Consider the following 20903-nt stretch of genomic DNA (forward strand, 5'->3'; position numbering starts at 1 on the left):
AGGGTGATAGTAGTGGAGGTAGTGAAAATGGCTGGTTTCTGAATATATTTGACAAAAAGAGCCAGCAGGCTTTGTTAATGAACTAGACATCAGGTGTCACACACACAAAAAAAACAAAAACAAAAAACTAAGGATGACCTCAAGGCTTCTGGTGTGAACAACAAGAAAGAGATGCCATCAAGTGAGACTTTAAAACATGTCCCAAATCTTCCTACTTCTCTCCAACTCTACATCATCTCCTTCCTCTGAACCACCAAAGTGGCCTCCTCCTGTTCTCCCTGCTGTCATTCTCCTCTAGTTTATCCTTCCAACCTACAGTTAATGGTAGTTTTAAATCATAAATCACTTTCTCAGAACACTCTGGGACTTCCAGAGCACTCGGTGCATGTACATGCAGAATGCTCCAGTGGTTAAGAATCCACTTTCATGCAGGGGACTCTGGTTTGATCCCTGGTCGGGGAACTAAGATTCCATATGTTGAAAGGATACCAAGCCCACATACCACAACAAAGAGCCAGCGCAGCCCACCCCCCTCCACACACACACACAATCCAAATGCTTTGCCACAGCTCTGTATCATTTAGCCCCTGCTGAACTTCCTGATCTCATCTCCCAGTCTAGACCCACTGGCCTTCTATTTCTACTTCAGATCCCTCAAACTCACTATTGCCTCAGGGCCTTGGCCCTTGCTGTTCCCTGTGCCGGGAATGCACTTCCTCAGGATATTCATATGGTTGCTTCCTTACTTAATTTCTGCCTCTATTCATAGGCTATTTCCTCAAAGAACCACTACCTATTGTAGTATTGACCTGTTCTCTTCCACCTGTCACTCTCCAGCCTCTCCTTTCACTTTGTCCTTGAAGTATTTATTTCTTAAAATTATATATGTATTTATTAATAGTCTATCATCTTCACTAGGCTGTAAGCCACATGGGCAGAAATGTTGCCTTTTTCACTGATACATCCCGAGCTCCTACAACAGTGCCTGGCTCAGAGTAGGCACTAGGTATTCATTAAGACGAATGTGAGGCTTAAATAAGACAATATTTATCGGGAACTTAGCATGGTACCTGGCACAGAGCTGGCAACCAGACAATGACACATTCTAAGCTCTCACCCCGCCTCTCTGACCATCCCTCCTTGTCAGGTCATTCTTGTCCTTCTTCTCTTGGCCACTAAGTGTCAGCTGTCCTCTAGGCTAAGTCCTGGGCCCTCTCCTCTTCCCATTTGACACGCTTCTCCAGGTGATTTCAGCTACAGATTCCTCAGTAAGGTCTATCTTAACCACCACTGGCTCCCAACAATTATTCTCTATATAGTGCCCCCCATTTATATTCTTTATATCATTAACCACAACCTGTAATTACTCATTTGTTTACTTTTGAGGAAAACAGCGCCTGACAACTGGAAACTGACCTGACACTGACAGGTAGGCCTTGATGTTGCTAAGAGCTAGGCTGGCCCTCACATTTAGGCCATAGTGCTCTCACACTGACCATAACCTCACAGAACACAAGTCAGACAAGGCCAACCTGTGACTGTGATGAAGTAAGATAAAGTCTATAATCTTGTCTAATCGAAGACAAAAACAAGGTTACTGTGCAAAAATTCTGAACAAGTACCTCTCAGTTAAAATGAGGAGTGGCTGCTTTTTTTTTTTTTTGGCCAATTACAGCTTCAGCCATATTTCATCTCTCCCCTCAAGAGGAGACTTTGTATCTGCAGGTTCCACATATTCAGATTCAAGCAACCTAGAATTAAAATATTAGGGGAGAAAATTCACTCCAGAAATTTCCAAAAAGCAAAACTAAATTTGCTGCACATTTGCAACTATTCACATAGAATTTACATTAAATTTATAACTATCTACATGACATTTACATTGTTTTCAGTATTATAAATCATCTAAAGATGACAAAGTATAAGAGAGGATGTGTGCAGGTTTCATGCAGATATTACACCACTTTATCCAAGAGACTTGAGCATCCTTGGATGTTGGCACATAAAGGGGTCCTGGAACCAGTGCCCCATATACCCTGAGAGACAACAGTATTAAACGGTATTAAGATGTGCAATCATAGAGTTGTCCCCACTTCCTGGGAATGCTCAATCTAGATCCCCCTCTTCCTTGAATCTTCCCCCAAATCACCTAACACAAACCGTAATCCTGCCATTTTTAATTCTCTCTTTAATAAGATCTCTGCAGGTGATAAAACCCAACTATTTAACTAGAGGTGGTTCCTGTTTGGTCCTTGGCTGGAGGGCACTGCCACTTCTACTGTCCTAGTCTTTATCTCATGCCCTAATTCTAGCAGGGAGGGGCTGCCAGAGGATGATTGCCCTACCCTAATGTTTTCACCTGCTGAAGAACCAAGTTTGCTGGTTAGTACATGGCTGCCTGGATAAAGAAGACTCTTCAAGCCTTGCTGGAGCTGAGGCCACAGGACGTATTAAATTATGGCCAATGACATAGAGGTTAGCTTGGAGGTAATTTCCTCTGCCTTTCCTTCATCCTGAGGCTTGGAGCATGGATAAGTGAGCTAGAGCTTCATTTCAGACTGTGAATAGGAGGATTTGGCCCCAAGAACCATGGTGCTGAGAAGTGGGGGGAGCAAGGATTCTGAATGAATACCCGAGGACCTGGTGGTGGCATGACTGTCATACATGCTTTGCACTGTCTCTTGATTTGTGAGAAAAATAAACTCCTATCTTGCTTTAAGACTAATTTTGGTTTCTGTTACAACTGAACTTAAAACTGATACACTGGGCCATCACAGGTGCTTAATAATTACAAAGTGAATGAGTATACCCATGCTCATAGCTTCAACCACTACCTATATGCAGATAACTCAGATTAACGTCTCTAGTTTTAATCTGAGTACCAAACCTGTATATCCAACTTCTTATTTTGTATCTCTCCTTGGATGTCTTAAAAAGCAGCTCAGATTTGACCATTCCAAAAGCAAGTTGGTGGCATTTGCCCTGTTTCTTCCACTAACTTTCTTTTCAAACAGCACTTGGTTATGCAAGCCAACAACCCTGAGAAATCCAAAATACTTTCATTTTGACCTATTTCCAAATGTCCATTTTTCTTCCACTCTGCTACCCAAGTCCATACCAACAACTCACTTAGACTACCCAAATTGCTAATGCCATTTCCAAGCTGGCCAGCCCCATACAAAGGTGATCTTTTTCTAAAACCAATCTATCTCACCTGCCTAAAAAGGCAGGTATCATAGGCTCTTCAAAGGCTTCTGTCTTATGACCCACATCCTTATATCCCGCAAGGCCCTGAGTGCTAGCTCCTCTTCCTTCTCCCTGACTTCCCATTCTTCCCATCTCCTCTTAGCAACACATCTGCCTGGATTCTGCTCTCCCACCTCGCCTCCTGCTTGTCCTCAGAGCTGTCTCAGCTGTCACCTCCCCAGGCTCATTATTACGTATTCCCCCCCCCCCCCACCCCCGCCGTTTCGCTTCTTCACGGCACTTTTGACAGGTACTTTACACATATTTGTGACTTGACGAACATGTCTCCTCTTGTAGATTTTAAATACACTGATTTTGGCTCTCCGTTATCTCTGTAGTGTCTTGTATGCTGCCTGGCCTACAGGTACTCTACCAGTATTTGTTGAAAGATTGCTTGTCACCTCCACTCTATAAACATAACCATAAACACACATAAAATGTTTAAAATTGACGCCATGGACAGGCCATTCCTTTCTCCAACAAAGCTTAGCCTTTGAATATAATGCAGCTGGTCCGGTTGATCTCCACAGGATAAGGGGGCCCCGCTAGTTTCTTCAGACTGGGAGAAACATCTGTCAACATTCTAAATGAAGCATACACTGACTCCAACAAGAACAGCCTCCTCTGCACTTCGAGAGATGGCTGCAACACAGGGATTAAAGAAAATGCTTTTTTCCACTGCGTTTATTACTAATATAAAAAAATGTTAAAAAAAAAATTCATTCTCAGTTCTCCAACGGCTCTCATCCCTCCCTCTTGCCCACACAACTCCTGACCCATTTCCTCAGGGCCAGTTCAAAACTGAACCTGTTCACTGCTGTTTTCACAGAAAACAACCAGTGCCAGGGATGCAGGGGAAGAAGGTTGGAAGAGGGCGACAGTACTGTCCGAGTTCCACCCACAGGTAGGCCAGGTGGAGATTCACAGAATTCAAATCAAACGGCTGGTGGCCTCACAATGATGCAGTCTAACTAAAATGGGCTGGAGAGAGGAGAGGCCCATCTGAGCCTTTAGATGACATCTCTCGGGCCTGTGTCAACCCCGAGAAACCGACACGGGGAGGATGAGACGACCAGGGAGGCAGTCTTGTGGAAAGTTTCACAGTTCTCCCTCGTCGGGAGGTGGGGAAAGTCTAGAGGGCACCCACAGCCCCACGCATTTTGGCAGAAAAACTTACGCTAGTGTTGGGAAGTCACGAAAATGCCACGGACACTGAGAAAGGCTACGGGGGTGGGGGGCAGGGGGATGCACAGTTTCACAAAGCACAGTGATCACAGACCATAGCGGTGGGGATCATGCTACTGACGCAGAAACTACCAGATCCAAGAGCGGGGAACGTGGCCTCTCAGGGAGTGACTCTGCACTAGTCATCCACACTTGACCCCAGGTCAGCCAACCGGGTGAGTGTCACAGGGCCGCTGACCACGCTGGGGGGAGGGGTGTCACACGAAAAAGACTTAAAAACAAGCAGCGAGGAGGGAATGGTAGCAAACTGCTCCAGGGCTCTCAGGAATCTAGGGCGATCCCGGGGGCTGGGTGGACAGATGCACAAGAAACAGCACCAAAGAGGTTTCCTGTTCTGCAGTCAGCCGGCAAGGGGGAGAGGACCCGGGAGGCAGGTGCATGGAGCAGCGATGGTCCTGGAGACGTCTCTGGAGGCTGGGTCAGAAGAGTGCACACTGCACACCAGTCATGGAACACAGCTCTGGACCCCCAGGGGCAGGGGGTAATGAGGGTGGTGCGAGCAACAGCCTCATGGTGGCCGTCACAGGGCCACAGGGAAGAACGTGGCTGCCAGGTCAGGGGCTCCTTCCAGTCTGGGTGGGGAGGACAGTCTCACAGCGGAGGGCCGTTGACACCTGGGTGGTAGAAGGCACAGAGGTCCTCGTATCGACAGTGGCCCTTTTTGGCGAAGTGTCGGCAGACGGGGCGGCTGGATTTGTCTGTGAACAAGCGAAAATCGGGCAGCTTAAAATGTAAGCATGAACAAATCTAACAAAAAGCAGAGATAGAGAAGGTGGTCAGATTTCCTACTCGCTACCATTTCCGGGTATTATGGAATGACAGTCTTTCTCGCGGGAGAAAGAACATTCAGGGCTACTCCTACTTTAAAAGGACAAAGGACAACCCAAAACAGAAAAGCCACGGGTATTCTAGGCATGAGGTCGCTCTGGGAGTGATGGGTATTAAATGCGTGCAGGCATAAAAAAATGGACCTCACCTTCCATAACCTGGGGTCCATCCTTGGGTGGGCAGGTATTCTTGATAAGAGACCAGCTTTTGAGCCTTCGAGGATTTCTCTGTTCTTTGTGAAAGCCTCCCCTGGAGGGACCCCCATGGCCTGGCCCAGGAAAAGGAGGCTCGGCCTTGACCCCCCACCAACCACGACCATACGGGCCAGACCTGGGGCTGAGGCTTCCCTGAACTGGGCCTCTGCCCCGGGGAGGAGGTGGGAGACTCAGCAGTGGTGGGATCACTGGTCCCCTTGATCCCGGAGGACCTCTGTGAAAAGCTGGAGAGAGAGATAGGCAGGGACAGAGAGAGAGAGAGACAAGGAAAGATGATCAATGGCCAGCTTAATACAGACAATGAAACCCTGATTTTGCTTTAAAAACATTTTATTGAAGTACAATATACACACCAGAAATACACTTTTAAGTGCACAACTCAATTATTACCAAGGTAAACACACCTGTGTTCCCACTAAGACAGGCTAGAGAGGGGATAGAGCCTTATTAGCCCTTCAGAAGCCCCACCTTCTTGTGCCCCTCCTCCCCTACTATCCCACCCTCCTCCCCCAAAGCAACAGCTGTCTTGACATCTAGCACCATAGGTTAGTTTTTGAACTCTGCATAAAGGAAATCATACAGTCTGCATTCTTTTCTGTCTGGATCCTTTGACTCAACATAGAGTTTATGAGATTCATCCAGGTTGCTCGTAGCAGGAGTTCCTTCATTTTCACTGCAGTGTAATATCTCACTGCATGTATGCACAACTGATTTAGCCATTCTACTGATGGTGGACATGCTAGTAGATTCCACAGTTTTGTTATAGTGTGGGTATATAACAAAAAAAATGCTGCTATGAACATTTTTATATAAGTCTTCAGTACACACATGGATGCATTTCTGTTGAGTATATACACAGTAGAGGTATTATTGGATCCTTGAGTATATGTATGATTTCGTTTAAGAAATTCAAAGCTTGGGTTGTTCCTATTCACACTCCCACCACCACCATAACCAAGCTGTTATTCCTTGACAACACTTGGTAACAATCTTTTTCATTTTTGCCATTCTGGTAGGTGTGAAAAGCAGTCTTTTGTTTTGAAATTGTGATTGTAACCTGTAACATAAAACTTGCCATCTTAAGTACTTTAAGTGTATATCTCTGTAGTGTTAAGTAAATTCATGTTGTTGGAAAACAGATCTCCAAAACTTTTCATCTTGCAAAATCGAAACTTAGTAGCTTCTAAACTCTTTCCCTCTTCTCCCCCCAGCTCCTAGCAACTACCATTCTACTTTTTGTTAGTATGAATTTAATTACTTTATATACTTCAAGTCAGTGGAACCATACAGCACTTTTTTTTTGTGACTGGCTTAGCCTCAAGGTTCATCAGTGCTGTGGCCTGCTACAGGATTTTCTTCTTTTGAGGGTCAGAATCATATTCCATTATATGATTAGACCACATTTTGTTTATTCATTCATCCATCGATGGACATCTGGGTGGCTTCCATATCTTGTCTACTGTGCATAGTGCTGCTATGAACATGGGTGTGTAAATCCCTCTTCAAGACCCTGCTTTCCATTCTTCTGGGTAAACACCCAAAGTGGAATTGCTGGATCACATAGTAGTTCTATTTTAATTTTTTGATGAATCTCCATACTGTTTTCCATTGTGGTTTCACCACTTTAGAATCCCATCAACAGTACACAAAGGGTTTGCTTTCCAAGTTACATGCTTTTATCTTGCCCTTACTTGATGACTAATGATGCTGAGTTCTTGTTCATGTTTTTGGCCATTTAGATCTGTTTTTATTAGGTGGCAGTTCTAGTCTTTTGCCCACTTTTCTAACAGATTGTCAGAGAGTTTTTTATACATTCAAGATTTTAACTCTTTATTGGTTATATTTGCTGCAAGTATCTTCTACTCTATGGCTTCCTATTAACTTCTTAATGGTGTGATTTGATTAATAAAGTTTGTATTTTCTAATGTAGTTCAGTTTATTTTTCCTTTATGCTTAGTGTATTGCTTGTCTGTTTAAAAACTCTAATCTACTTTAAGACCATGAAACACATTTGTTTTCTAAACTTATTTCTTTACCCATGAATATCCAATTAACCTACCATCATTTGCTAAAAAGGCCACTATTTCAGTTCCATCTTCAAGAATGAAATAGCCATATGTGTGTGGGCCTGTTACTGGACTCTTTATGCCATTCTGTTAATTTATATGTCTATTTTTGGGCCAATACCACACTGTCATAACTGTTACAGCTTTAAAATAAGTCTTGATATTCAGAGTAAGCCCTTCCCCTTAAAAAATTGTCTTTGCAATTTCTCACCCTGATCCTTTGCATTTCCATACAATAATGTAGAATGCTTATTTCTACAAATACATTGTAGGGATTATAAGTAGGAATGCAATGGATCTCTGGGTCAATTTTGGAAGAACTGTCATTTTACAACATTGAGTTTTTCATTTAAGTACAGAAATCTTGATTTTTTTTTTTTTACATCCCTTGTGGGTTTTAGTCCCTCCCTTGCTCCCTTTTCAGGACCTAATCAAAGGATCAGGGCCCCTTTCCTCTCACCTGACTTGGGGTCACCAGGCTTTCCATTGGCCATTGGGGGAGGGCCCAGAAGGCTGGGTGGTCCTAAGGGTAGACACGAAAATATGGTCATCAGAATGGACTAAAACACTGATGATCCTGTTCTTATATGCTTTTCTTCTATAACTCATTTCTTAATCTAACCAGTAAAGCCAGGAAAATTCTCAACAGTGTTATGGGTTCTTACGTCCATCTATTTACAAAGCGTTTTCAGGATGTGCAAAGTGGAGACTCAGTCCTGTCAAGGCGTATAATGAGAAAACGATACCTACAAACTTTCTCTCTCCCTTACATTGTTGCTATCCAGTAGATCCCAAGTGATTCCAGAGGTAAACCAATCCCTCTCTTTAACTGCTGGCCAATCAGATACCCTCTCCCCCAACCCCACCCGCAAGGAGTTCACAGAAAGCTGTACTTCCACCTTCCCCATGCAAGTGTGGTCACAAACTGTCATCCCAGTCATCGCAATCTGCAACCTCTCTGGGGCCCCTCTCCCCTGACGTTTTGCGGCTGCGCACATAAGTTCTTTATCACCTCTCCCTTCTTTAGAAAGGTTTAGAGGCCAGTTTGAAGTTGAGGATTCAAGTAAGAAAACTCATTTAGCGTTCCATCCTACACAGGATCTCCCCCACCAGCCCCCGCCCCAGCGCGTGCGCCCTTCCTCTCGTTAGAGCCCTCTCCCCCGCATCTTTTAAGCCCCTAACCCTTCGCCTCGACAGGCTGACAGGCATGTGCGCACCCCTCCGGGGCTCCTCACCGATGGGGCTCCCATCCTCCTCGTCTCCAGTCTCATCCCGCTCTGGCAGTGGGGGCTGCTGCTGCAGCTGCTGCTGCTGCTGATTCTGCTTCTTTCGTTTCGGCATCGTGGTTGCGGCAATGGCTGCAGCGGGATTTGGAGGGCAGTGAGGAAGGGGCACGCTGGGATTCTGTTTCCGCTTCCGGGGGGGCGGTGGACACTGAGGCTGAGGCTCCCGCCATTTCACTTCCGGAAGGCTGCGGGGAATCTTTGTGCGGCTCTTCTCGCATCAGCCGCCTCCCGCAGTCTCTGCCAGGCTGGGCAGCAATCTCAAACCTTTCCTTTGCTGCGTTGCTATAAACGCTTTGAAAAGCGTTGCTGGCTCCTCCGCTCGCTGAAAAGAAAATCCACAACCGGTTGCTCCTCAGCCTGCCATAGAGTCGACAGACTCTCAGGCCAGAAGGCCTGAGAAGAGAGGGCTGTCGCATCCTGAGATCGCCATATCCGGTCCCCGGTTTCTATGGTAACAGCTGCAGGCACAACTTGGTGCCCTATGACCTCCCTCCAAAAATCCTTGTCCCACCTGGGTTTCTCTCCTCGGCGGCGCTTGCACTTATGATCTGTAAGCCTGCTTCTTATCATCATTCCCACAAGGAATTTGGGTCCCAGCAGGGCGCTGCCCAGGGCTCTCCAGACCGCCACCCGCCCTTCAAGACCTCTGACCCGGCCCCCAGTGTAGTTCAGTAACTCTGCTTCCTTCCCGGGACGCGCAGTCGCGCCTTTCCTCTAAGGCCCAGCTGGAGGATTGGAAAAGTAGCTTAGGCGCGTCCACGCCCCTTTCTCCCCAGGTGGTAGGACCCGCCCTCCGCTCCACCGCCCCCTCCAGGTGAGTGGTATCTTCTTCCCGGCGCGCAAGGTAGTGATGACACGCGTCCCCCCTCCTCTGAAGGCGGATTGGTAGCGTCCGTGACGAAGTTAGCCCGATCCTCCCACGCGCGCCTCCTTCCTCGCCGCCGCAGCGCCCTCTCAGTGCCACTGGCTCTCACGTGCGGGTAGCCTACCCTGCATCATCCTCTCGCCTCGCTCTCACTGGGAAGTGACTGTATTTCCCCCGTTGTCTTCCACCCGGGCCGCCCGGGCGCAGCGGCCCGGCCCGCCCGCTGACGTCACCTTCCAGCCCCGCCCCCTCCAGGGTCCCGGGCCCTTGCGGCGGGGGCTGCCCCGGGGGGAGTCAGTTGAGGCGGCGGGAGCTCGGCGGAGGGCGGGCCAGGTGACTGGTCCGGGCCATGCCGAGGAAGAAGCCTTTCAGCGTGAAGCAGAAGAAAAAGCAGTTGCAGGACAAGCGGGAGCGGAAGCGAGGTCAGTGCGGGAGCCAGAGGAGGGGGCGGGGCTCGGACTCCCGCACATCTGGAAGGAGGGGTGTGCCCGCCTCACCTCTGGGAGGCGTGGGAGGGGGTGGCGGCCGCGTGCCGACGCGCGTGGGCGACCGCGAAGGGGATTCCCTCACCCCAGCCCCCTACATCTGGAAGGGGTGGGGAAGGATGGAGAGTTGGGGGAGGGGAATCCCTCCAGCTCCAACGGGGCGCCATCCCCGCAGATCCCTGGAGGAGGAGGAGTGCCTCCCCCCACGCACATCCGGGAGGGTCCTGGGCAGAGTAGGTGGGAGGGCCCGGTCTCAAAAGAAGTGCGGTGGTGTGGGGAGGAGCCAGGCCGACCCGGGAAGGGGTCTTTTGGCCCCTGAGAACTGGCCAGCACTGGCGTCACCGGCTCCTCCCCGCAGGGCTTCAAGATGGGCTGCGATCCAGTTCCAACAGCCGCAGCGGGAGCCGAGAGAGGCGGGAGGAGCAGACCGACACCTCGGACGGGGAATCTGTGACCCATCACATCCGCAGGCTCAACCAGCAACCTTCCCAAGGGCTGGGCCCGCGAGGCTATGACCCAAATCGGTGAGAGTGGGCGGGGGGCTCTGGCCCAGGTTTCCCCGCCTACCCGGAAGTCAGCGTTGGGGGAAAAGCAGGCTGCTGCTGGTGGAGGCTTGAAACTGGAGATGGGGGGAGGGCTGGGATGCCACGGTTCTCAGCGGGCCGCTGGGGCGCAGGAGAAGCTTGTGGAGCGGGCCACAATCGTCCCTTCCGCAGAGCCTGGAGAGAGTTTGGCTTTTTCTGGACGAAACTTAGGGGAAGGCCTGTTGTTGCACGAAAGAGATTTGGGGGAGGGCCGACTGAGAAGCGAGACTTGAAGTCTGGAGAGAAGAGTTTGTGGCCAAGGATTGCGATGGATGCTGTGGTCCCTTCTCTGTTAGATACCGGCTGCATTTTGAGCGAGACAGCCGGGAGGAAGTGGAGAGGAGAAAGAGAGCTGCCCGGGAGCAAGTGCTACAGCCCGTCAGTGCGGAGCTGCTGGAGCTGGACATCCGGGAGGTCTACCAGCCCGGCTCTGGTGAGTGAGAGCTCAGGGCCTGGATGCTTGGGATAGGCAGTGGGCTGGGGAAAGGAGTTTGTAAGAATAAGAGCCGACTGGGAGGAAGAACAGGTCTGGGAGACAAGCACCCTTGAGTCTTGAAACTATCTCAAAACTTACTTGGACTTTTTCTTGATAACTCAGTCCTGGACTTTCCCCGACGTCCTCCTTGGAGCTATGAGATGTCTAAGGAGCAACTGATGAGCCAGGAGGAACGGAGCTTCCAGGAGTATCTTGGGAAGATTCATGGGGCTTACACCTCTGAGAAACTCAGCTACTTTGAGCACAATCTGGAGGTGAGAATTGAGTGGGGATGGGAGTGGGCATAGTCACCCATGGCCAGATTGGTTTGAGTCAGGCTGCAGAGTGACTCTGGGCTCAAGTTCTCTTCCATTGATATTGTCTTTTCAGACATGGAGGCAGCTGTGGCGAGTGTTAGAGATGTCTGATATTGTTCTGCTGATTACTGATATCCGACATCCAGTGAGTCCTGGGAGGGCAAGGGGCAGGAGGGAGGGAGGTTCTTGGTGGGGTAAAAGGCAGAGGCAGTAGTTGGGAGACAGAGAGGTAATCCCTTCCTTTCCAGTCTCCTCTACACTGCTGAAGTCTGCAGTCGGGAACTCAGTCTTTATTCATCAGTGTCAGAGCCTGTCACTCCTCCTCTGGCCAACTGCCTCTCCTGTTCTTTAATCCTTTGATGGAAAACTCTTCCTGTTTCCTAGCACACCAGGGCTAATAGGAAGTCTCAGTGTGGCGCTCCAGGGAAGCCTGTGAAGTGGGCTTCCCTGCCATATGAGTCACTACAGAACTCAGCCTCACTTGGGATGCTAGGGTAAGTGGTTAAGGCTCTAGACATGCTGCTGGACGGCTCTCCTGTGATCTGGCTGTGCTACTTCACTGTTGTTCTCCTGGGGGGGAAAGGGAGGTCTGAAGTCTGTGTGGACATTTAGGTTGGAGGTCCTTAACATGTACACATACACCCCTACATACTTGGAGACATACGTGTGCATTCACACACTCAAACAGCTACACATGATCAATGCAAACCTCACATGTGCATGCCGACACATAAGCTTGTGTACACATGTAGACAGATGTGTGTGTAAAAATAGATATTAATTTCTCTCCCAGCCCTCATCCCTGTGAGTGATCCTAGCATTTGCCCCCGATTGCTAGGTCTGTCTCCTTGTTTTTAGCTAGTTAACCATCCCTAATCAGGCCCCAGGGAATGCCCAGAAACAAACATATAGGTGATGCCCACCGCTGCTGTCTCCCTAGTTCAGTTTGGCTGATCTGTCCTTGTTACCCCAGGATCTGGTACCGCCAGGGTCTTCTCTCCAAGCTGTGCCTGCTGAGTAGGGCACTGCAGGCAGAGATCTCTGGGTTGACCTTGCATCACTCCCTCCTCTTGCATCCTGTTCCAGGTTGTGAATTTCCCACCAGCACTTTACGAGTACGTTACTGGAGAGCTTGGGCTGGCCCTGGTGCTTGTCCTGAACAAGGTGGATCTGGCCCCGCCAGCTCTCGTGGTTGCCTGGAAGCATTATTTTCATCAACACTATCCCCAGCTCCACATTGTCCTTTTCACCTCTTTCCCTCGGGATCCCCGCACCCCACAGGACCCTAGCAGCGGTGAGTGGGCAGTGAGGAGGGGACAAAAGGGAGGACCTGATCTGGGGTCTGAGGATGGTGGGAGAGAGGGGGTACCTGAGCCCTGTGGGGTGAGCTCATGCTTTTGCACCCTCTGATCTCAGTCTTGAAGAAGAGTCGGAGGCGGGGAAGAGGATGGACTCGGGCTCTGGGGCCAGAGCAGCTGCTGAGAGCCTGTGAAGCCATCACTGCAGGGAAAGGTATGTGCCCCTTCGAGGGGAGGCATGGGGGCCAGTGGTGGGTACCCAGGGCCCCGAATCATTTTGCTTACCTTCCCTCTAGTATTGACTCAGGCAAGAGGCCACAGGGAGGGCCAGGAGAGGAAGCTGCCTGACTTGGTAGGACAAGAGAGGCAGCAGGGAGGCAGGAGCCCCCATGGCTGACTGCCTTCAGTCTTGCTGGTGCTTTTTAGAAACTCAGAAATGCACCTGATTCCAGGGTGGGGTCAAGCGAAGGCGGGGGAGGTTGCTGTTATGCAGCTTGGCTCTGTGAGATCCAGAGGGTGCCATTTACCTGATCCAGAGGGCGCCATACCTTGGCTGTGCAGAGCATGGTCTCTGCCGTTGTGGACAGCGGCCCTGAGGAGAACCACCTCCTCTTTCTCCTTCCCTGCACAGTGGACCTGAGCAGCTGGCGGGAGAAGATTGCCCGGGATGTGGCCGGGGCCACCTGGGGTAATGGCTCCGGGGAGGAGGAGGAAGAGGAGGATGGGCCGGCTGTCCTGGTGGAGCAGCAGACTGACTCAGCGTTGGAGCCGACAGGCCCCACGCGGGAGCGCTACAAGGACGGGGTGGTGACCATCGGCTGTGTGGGTAAGGAAGTAGCAGCTGCCTAGGAGGCACAGGGTTTCAGTATGTGGGAAATAGAGAAGGTGGTCAGGTCCCTTTAGGCTTCAGGGTCTCTGAGGCCAGAGGAGTCTGTCTGCCATGGCAGAATGATCACAGGACACCTGAATTAAGTTTGCCTTCTCAGCTTATTGATCTCAAGCAAGGTATCTACCAACTCTCAGTCTCAGTGACTCTGATTTGAAAAATGAGGACAGTGATGTTCAGTTAAAAGAATGGATGGGAGGAAATGGGAGAAGAGTGTAGAGAGAGCTTAACAAAGTCTGACAAATTGTGATAGTAGTAATAACAATTGTTAAAATTGTGTGATGCTTGCTGTGAAGCAGTCACTGTTATGTAACTTACATATTAAGTTTTTTAGTTGTAGTAATTAGTCCATCATAAATCATAGCAGGAGCTTAGCAAGTGTCAGTTTCTTTCTTGGTCTTAACTCTTTAGTCTGTTGTAAAGAGAATCTTCTCTTAATTCAGAGCTTTGTCTCTGCTCTCAGTGGGGGATAAAGGAATGTAAATGGTAGGGATGAGCCAGACAAAGCAGAGAGTGTGGTCAGAGGCAGTCCCAGTCTAGGGGAGAGATGAGACTTGCTCAGAACAGAGGCAGAGATGGGGAGACAGGTCAGGATGTAATTTGAAGGTAGAAAACAGGAGATTGCTGAGGAGTTGCACTTGGGTTGCGTAAGAGAAAGCAAAGAATAAAGAAGGACTTACAAAGTTTTATATTGAGCAGTGGGAACACTGAGGTAGGAAGACTGGGAGAGGAGCAGATTTGGAGGGATTGGGGAAGGGAATCAAATTAAGTTTGAGAGTCTTTTTAAATATCCCAGGTGGAGATGCTGACTAGGCAGTGGGCCAAGAGCTTAGAGGAGAGGACTGGAGATTTGAATTTGAATGAGATTTAAACTTGGGAAGCCAGTAGTGGACATAAATGGTGATTAAAGCCATGGGGTGGGATGAGATGTGGGAGAGGAGATAGATGGAGAAGAGACTATGCTAGTATTTAGAGGCTGGGCAAAGGAGAACGAAATAAAGAGTATTCCAGCAGGCAAATGAAGAAAGTTTGGAGAGGTGGGCTCAGTCGTGTTGACTGTTGCTGACAGGTCAAGAGCGGTAAGAACAGAGACTTGCTCAGCAAGTTGGGCAACATGGAGATCAGAGGTTTCAGTGGGTGAAGAGAAAGCCAGATTAGGGTGGCGGACGAGAAGATGGGCAATGACATGGTGATGTTGTATGAGAAAGGAGCTACAACAGTATCCGTACTGTACAGTCCCATTTGTGTAAGGGTCCAAAGCTGTAGAACTGAACTGCACCAACCATTCAGGATTCACAGGCCATAGAAGTGAAAGGAAAGTGAAGAAGCAGAATTCTGTACCCCTGGGGATCAGGCTTCCAGGAGCACAGGGAGAGGGTTATGATCAGGAAGGAACGGATGGGGCCTCTGAGGAAGTGAGTCACTCTGGGCTCAGGGGTGGGTGATGTGGGGATTCATCAGGCCTGTTTATGTTTTACATATTTTGTGTGTGTGTTATAATTTATAGTCACAAAGAAGATGGCGTGAAGAAGTGGTGACAAAAAATAGACAAGTCTTAAGGAGTTTTACTATAAAGGGGACAGAAGAATGGGGTTGTCAAAGGAGAGTTGTCCCGCCAGCCCCTTTCGAGAGGAGATACAATCAAGGAGCCCATGGCTATGGAGGGCTAACTGTACTGTTGCATTTTATATAAGGGACCTGAGTTCTCCCTGGAGTTTGGTACCTGTGGATACCAAGGACCAGCTGCACTTGAGTGTGTTGTAAAGAGAGCACAGTCAGCACCAGGGTGCATCTTTGCCCAGCCTCAGTCAGCCGCTGACCAGGCAGAGTTGCATTTTATGAGGTTGGAGTTTTGCCAGATAACTAAGAAGAAGGGGAGAGGCAGGGCCAGGGAGTTGAAGCTCCTTGAAAGGGACTGGCTGTCACGCTGGACCATGGAATCTAAGTTGAGTAAGAAGGGAGTTGAGGGCATGAGCCCATGTTGGTCAGGGTCAGAGGCTTATTGGAATAGAGGATCCAGAATAAGTGAGCTGGAAAGATGAGGTGTCTGGGCAGAGAGAGAGGTGCTTGTAGGTGGGATTTGGAAGGTGTGAAGTGACAGGCCCAGGGTAAGACCACAGAAGGGGGTGGAGGAAACCTCTGGGAGATCCTGGCACTGGGAGGCCAGAGCCTGGTTTGTAACTTTCAACGTTGTACCGCTTTTGTCCTTTCTTTCTGCGCCTTAGTCTCCCATTCATCTATAGCTACAGCACCGTGTCTTACCTGTCACAGAGTAAGTATCTGTCAGTGTTAATTTTCCTTGTCTTCCTTAGGTTTCCCCAATGTGGGCAAGTCCTCGCTGATTAACGGGCTGGTAGGCCGGAAGGTTGTGAGTGTCTCCAGAACCCCGGGCCACACCCGATACTTTCAGACCTACTTTCTCACTCCCTCCGTGAAGCTCTGTGACTGTCCTGGCCTTATATTTCCCTCGCTTCTGCCCAGGCAGTTGCAGGTACAAGGGCAGAGGGGCCAGCAGTGGGGAGAAGGCAGGAGATAGAGGCAGGTGCTGAGTGCTCTTACCTCCTCTCAGGTCCTGGCAGGGATCTACCCTATCGCCCAGATCCAGGAGCCATACACCGCTGTGGGCTACCTGGCCTCCCGGATCCCTGTGCAGGCCCTGCTCCATCTGCGCCACCCAGAGGCCGAGGACCCCTCCGCAGAACACCCCTGGTGTGCCTGGGACATCTGTGAAGGTGGGCTCCATATGCCTGGCTTTCCTCCCCTGGCCCTGTCTCCTCTCCTGTTCTTCCTTAGTGGTCCTGCCATCGTGATGGGGCAGCTGACTGGTCACCCATAGACTCATGTCTCAGGGCCAGCAAGATCTCGGGCCTGGAATAATCTGGGGGAAACTGGAAGGACTGTATTAGGGGTGTGGGATGATGGTGACTGGGCCCGGTTGATGGTCTTCCATCCCATCCTTCTCTCCCTCCAGCCTGGGCAGAGAAACGTGGTTACAAGACAGCCAAGGCAGCCCGAAACGATGTGTACAGAGCGGCCAACAGCCTCCTGCGGCTGGCGTTGGATGGCCGCCTCAGCCTGTGTTTTCATCCCCCGGGCTACAATGAGCAGAAAGGTCAGTCAGCTGGTGATCCTCCCCAGCCCCTGCTGTAGGAGAGGCAGGAGGGTGTGGGCTTGTGACCACACTGTGTGAGGATTCGGATTCTGCCCCCATCGGCCAGCTCCGTGTGACTAAGCAGGTCTGAGATGACTTTTAACGATCTACAAAACCCCTGGCAAGGAGGTGGTCAAGATGGGAGTTAATGTGTGCAAAGCTTCTGTTCTGTGTGCAGCACAGAAGAGGGTGAATGAATGACTGAACAAATGAATGCCAGCAGCTATAAAAATGGTTGTTATTCTTAGTCTTTGCCTCTTCCCCATCTTTGCCTGGCATTAGTGTCTTGCTCAAAACTCTTCCCCCATTCTTTTTCTGTTTTGGTTCCCCAGGCACCTGGGAGTCCCATCCAGAGACCATGGAGCTGGTGGTTTTGCAGGGCAGGGTGGGGCCAGCGGGTGACGAGGAGGAGGAGGAAGAGGAAGAGCTGAGCAGCTCCTGTGAGGAGGAGGGAGAGGAGGACCGGGATGCGGATGAGGAGGGGGAAGGGGATGAGGACACCCCAACCTCGGCTCCAGGGTCCAGCCTGGCCGCCCGAAACCCTTATGCCCTGCTGGGCGAGGACGAGTGCTGAGTCCCTGCCCTACTCCATCTCCCCACCTCCCCAATATCTTTGCTTTTGGACTGACCCGGGGGTGTCTCCCGTCTGCCGCCCCAGTTGTGAATAAAGATTGTCTGCTTTGTAGCCCCTTCCCTAGATGGACTGAGGTGAGAGCAGCTGTCTCAGGCTGACAGCTGTGGGAGGCTGGCTGCTCTTCCTTTCTTTTCGTGCATTCTCTTTGCAAAAGAAGAGTTCTCTTAGGAGTTAATTCAGTGGGTTCTGAGGCCCAACACTGCTCCCTCTGCTCACTCTCCCACTTGTACCTTAGGAAATGTGTCATCAACTTGGGGAGGGGCGGTCACTTCAGGCTTCTGAGGCCTGGTCAAAATCCAGTCCCCTCTGGGAATTTGTGCTGGTCCCTCTGGTGTTGTAACAACCCCTGTGCGCCCCCTGCTGTCAGTCCTGGGTTATACCAGGAACTTCTGGAAGAAGCAGCAGCAAGAGATGTCATAGCTGATGTCTCCAAGGGAGATTTTTTTTAACAGGATTTATTCAAATTCAACAAATATTTATTGAGGTCTCTCTGTGTGTCTAGACTTATGCTAAGCACTGAGCATATAAAGCTGCACAAACAGGCCTGACCTAAATATACAGACTGGCCGTGATCGAGACCTCATTAATCAGGCACCCAACTTTTTGGATTAAGATGGGTGTATAATGTTCTCCAAATCCTTAGGGCTCACACGGTATAATTCTAGAGCTTCCTGTTGGTGGAGATACTTAACTAAGACTTGATGCTTGTGAAAATGTTAATTAAATGTGTACAAGTAGTCCTAATTACTGGCAAACAAATAGGGTGCACATTTATGATCTGAGCAGAAGAGCCCTGTAAGTGCAGAATTAAGTCTCATTATAGAGCTTTAACACTAAGGGTGTACTAGATTCATATGGGAGGGCACACAACCAGCCTCCTGAATCCCACTTACCCTGGTTTGGGATGGAGCCAAGAGACCCAGTGCACAGTCTCGGCTGTCTTACGATATTAGGTGCAGTTCAGCAGAGGTCAGCTCTTCTGTGAGTCAGGGTGCTTTAGGCCTTGCTGTACATCTCCCTTGATAAGCAAGCAGCTGGACTCCTAGATTTCATTCTTGGAGAAAAGGAAGAATGGGCTTTGGTTCACTGGCTGCCACAATGCTGTCTGGGTAGGGTGGTAGCAAAAAGCGTTGTTTGATGGGTTAGCCATCAGGGGTAGGCATGAGGAGAAGAGGGCGTATGATTCCTCTCTCTAAAGCGTTCTGTTCAGGTTCTGGGTCTCAGGCTGCTTTTCATTCCAGCAGAGACCCAGTCACCCCAGGAGCAAAAGAGGCTGAGGTGAAGTGGACCATATTTGGGTCATTTCTTCCATTTCTCCTCCTCTGGTCCCAGTGAGGACATAAGCCCTGGAATTTGCATTCCAGTGCAGTTTAAATACAGCATGTGAATGTGTGCAAAAGTTGCCCACAATGTGCTGTAAAAGAGACAAGGTTTCAGTGGAGAGAAAAACCCACCTGTCTCCCATCTTGCACTTTGTATCCTCAGGGCTAGGTCTGTTGACAGAAAAAGGGGGACCCTTACTGAGCATCCTGTGAAGGTTCGTAATGGTCAGGGAAGCCCAGGGGACTTCTCCACTGCTGGAGGTGGGATGGGGACATCGGAATTGTCTGAAAAAGTGGAGAAAAGTGAGAAAAATCAGAATTCTATTTATACCCTTGTCTCTGTGCCACTTCTCTTCACTTGTCTTTATCTTGTTCTGTCTCATGAGTTTCACCAGGAGCATTTGGGAGGTCTGGGGGTGGAGGTGAAAGTTGAGACCTGATGCTGGAGGGGAAGCCAAGGAAGAGGGTTTTTATGCTGAAGACCTGGATGGAAGCAGTGCTAACATCCCCAAGGGGCTAGAGATGGCAAATGATTCAATCAGTACTCACTCTGTGGGAAAGTAACACTGGGAAAAGAACTATCTTAGCAACAAACAGATTTGGGAGGAGAAGGATAAATAATAACCCAATACCAGTGCCTGAGGTTGAAACTGACTAAAAGGGGACAAAGGAAACCAGGAATCCAGTTCTGAAATACCCAGGACTCCTGTCCTCACACCCCTCCTGGGACATACCCACTATGGAGACACTTGATGTGGAGGTCTCAGGCTCTGGGAGTTTGTACAGCTGGCCAGTCTCTTCTCTTGATGACCAGAAGCTAGTGCTGCTTATTCATGCTGCAATTCAATTTAGATGTTGAGCAACTTCTGAGCTTCCCTTTTTCTAGACTGAGTTCCAGTCATGGTTCTGGGACAAAGTAGCTGTGTGTGGTCCAGAGTAGTTCACTGATACAATCAACAAAATTGGTTGAAAACAATGTGTGTCAGGCATGCTGAGTTCTGGGACAAAAACACTGAGCGAGTCATAGACCTTACCCTCCAAGAACAGAACAGCCAGACACTAATGATACAACTCCATAGCACCATGTAAATTACAAAAAAAAAAAAAAAAAAAAAGAAAAAATTGCTGTACGTGAGTATTATTATAACTAAGTAAGGTGGCTAGAACTATAATCACCCCAAGAATCCATTCACCAATCGAACATTTGTCCATTTGTCAACAATTACTATTTGCCAGTCACTGCTAAGTGGTAAGTGATACAGAATTAGTCCTTTTGGAGCTCACAATTTATTGGAATATGAAAACAATTTAATAATTACCCCAAAAGTGTGATGAGTGCTGTGAGAAGGGTGGTACAGGGTTCTGTGGGGTAGTGGTGGCTTCATGTAGAAGGGTCTAGTGATGCTCCTCAGAAAGAAGTGGAGGACAGAGCTAGAAACTGTGATTGTATAGCAAGTTATATAAGACTGGGGCGAAAAAAAATCAGTGGTCTGTGGTAAAGAATTGCTGTGGGAACACCCAACAGGGGCCAGTCTTGGTGAGTCAGAGAAGGTCTCCTAGAGGGACAGAGGTCCAAGCTGAGGCCTGAAAACTCAGCAGGAGTTAGCCAGGCATTGAGAGGGAAAGAGAATTCCAGAGGGGACAGCAAAGGATAGGAACAAGCGCGTGACAGTCTGGAAGGCTGACTGGTTCAGCATGACTGGGTCAGAGGGTGCAAGGGGGAAGGTGAAGCTGGAGAGGTAGGCTTGGGTCAGCTCTTGCTGGGCCTCATCAGCCTTGCTAAAGATGAAGTCTTTATCCAGAGGGGCATTGAAGAACTTCACGCCTAAGACCAAGAAGGAGAGATTTGTGTCAGTTCGGTTGCACTGCGGAGACTGGTTTGGAAAAGGGAGAGAGATCAGACTTTTGCAGAGATCCCAGAGAAGGACTGGAAACCAGAATTAAAGGGCTTAGGGGAAGAGAGGTGTGGCTGCAGATGGATTTGGGCATACAGGTGGGAG

The 20903-nt window shown here is 49.4% G+C and overlaps 2 protein-coding genes across 4 annotated transcripts; one reads left to right on the plus strand and one right to left on the minus strand.

The window, feature by feature from the left end:
* Positions 1 to 3912: 3912 nt before the first annotated feature.
* On the minus strand, positions 3913 to 9004 carry PRR3 (proline rich 3). Of its 3 annotated transcripts, none has more exons than XM_020888809.2 (4): positions 8836 to 9004; positions 8061 to 8123; positions 5468 to 5758; positions 3913 to 5189 (listed from the first exon to the last, which is right to left on the minus strand). In XM_020888809.2, exons 1-4 carry the CDS (start codon positions 8939 to 8941, stop codon positions 5083 to 5085), a joined length of 567 nt encoding a protein of 188 aa, XP_020744468.2. In that variant the 5' UTR covers positions 8942 to 9004; the 3' UTR covers positions 3913 to 5082. The 3 variants fall into 3 exon arrangements, with proteins under 3 accessions (XP_020744468.2, XP_070312953.1, XP_020744469.2); XM_070456852.1 differs by having other exon boundaries at positions 8818 to 9004; XM_020888810.2 differs by lacking the exon at positions 8061 to 8123.
* Positions 9005 to 10089: 1085 nt separating this feature from the next.
* On the plus strand, positions 10090 to 17632 carry GNL1 (G protein nucleolar 1 (putative)). The gene is made up of 12 exons (XM_020888806.2): positions 10090 to 10173; positions 10595 to 10760; positions 11117 to 11253; positions 11419 to 11570; positions 11686 to 11757; positions 12699 to 12906; positions 13029 to 13124; positions 13542 to 13736; positions 16109 to 16287; positions 16366 to 16528; positions 16768 to 16908; positions 17280 to 17632. Exons 1-12 carry the CDS (start codon positions 10101 to 10103, stop codon positions 17519 to 17521), a joined length of 1824 nt encoding a protein of 607 aa, XP_020744465.1. The 5' UTR covers positions 10090 to 10100; the 3' UTR covers positions 17522 to 17632.
* Positions 17633 to 20903: the final 3271 nt, after the last annotated feature.

This window comes from Odocoileus virginianus, chromosome 27 (genome assembly GCF_023699985.2).
Source record: "Odocoileus virginianus isolate 20LAN1187 ecotype Illinois chromosome 27, Ovbor_1.2, whole genome shotgun sequence".
NCBI lineage: Eukaryota > Metazoa > Chordata > Mammalia > Artiodactyla > Cervidae > Odocoileus > Odocoileus virginianus.

Coding starts and splice junctions, on each gene's coding strand:
- PRR3 (XM_070456852.1), bottom strand. CDS start 8,941: ATGCCGAAACGAAAGAAGCAGAATCAGCAGCAGCAGCAGCTGCAGCAG. Junction 8,124..8,817: donor CGGTGAGGAGCCCCGGAGGG/GTGCGCACATGC, acceptor GTCTACCCTTAG/GACCACCCAGCCTTCTGGGC. Junction 5,759..8,060: donor GCCTGGTGACCCCAAGTCAG/GTGAGAGGAAAG, acceptor CTCTCTCTCCAG/CTTTTCACAGAGGTCCTCCG.
- GNL1 (XM_020888806.2), top strand. CDS start 10,101: ATGCCGAGGAAGAAGCCTTTCAGCGTGAAGCAGAAGAAAAAGCAGTTG. Junction 11,758..12,698: donor TTACTGATATCCGACATCCA/GTGAGTCCTGGG, acceptor ATCCTGTTCCAG/GTTGTGAATTTCCCACCAGC. Junction 16,529..16,767: donor TGCCTGGGACATCTGTGAAG/GTGGGCTCCATA, acceptor CTCTCCCTCCAG/CCTGGGCAGAGAAACGTGGT.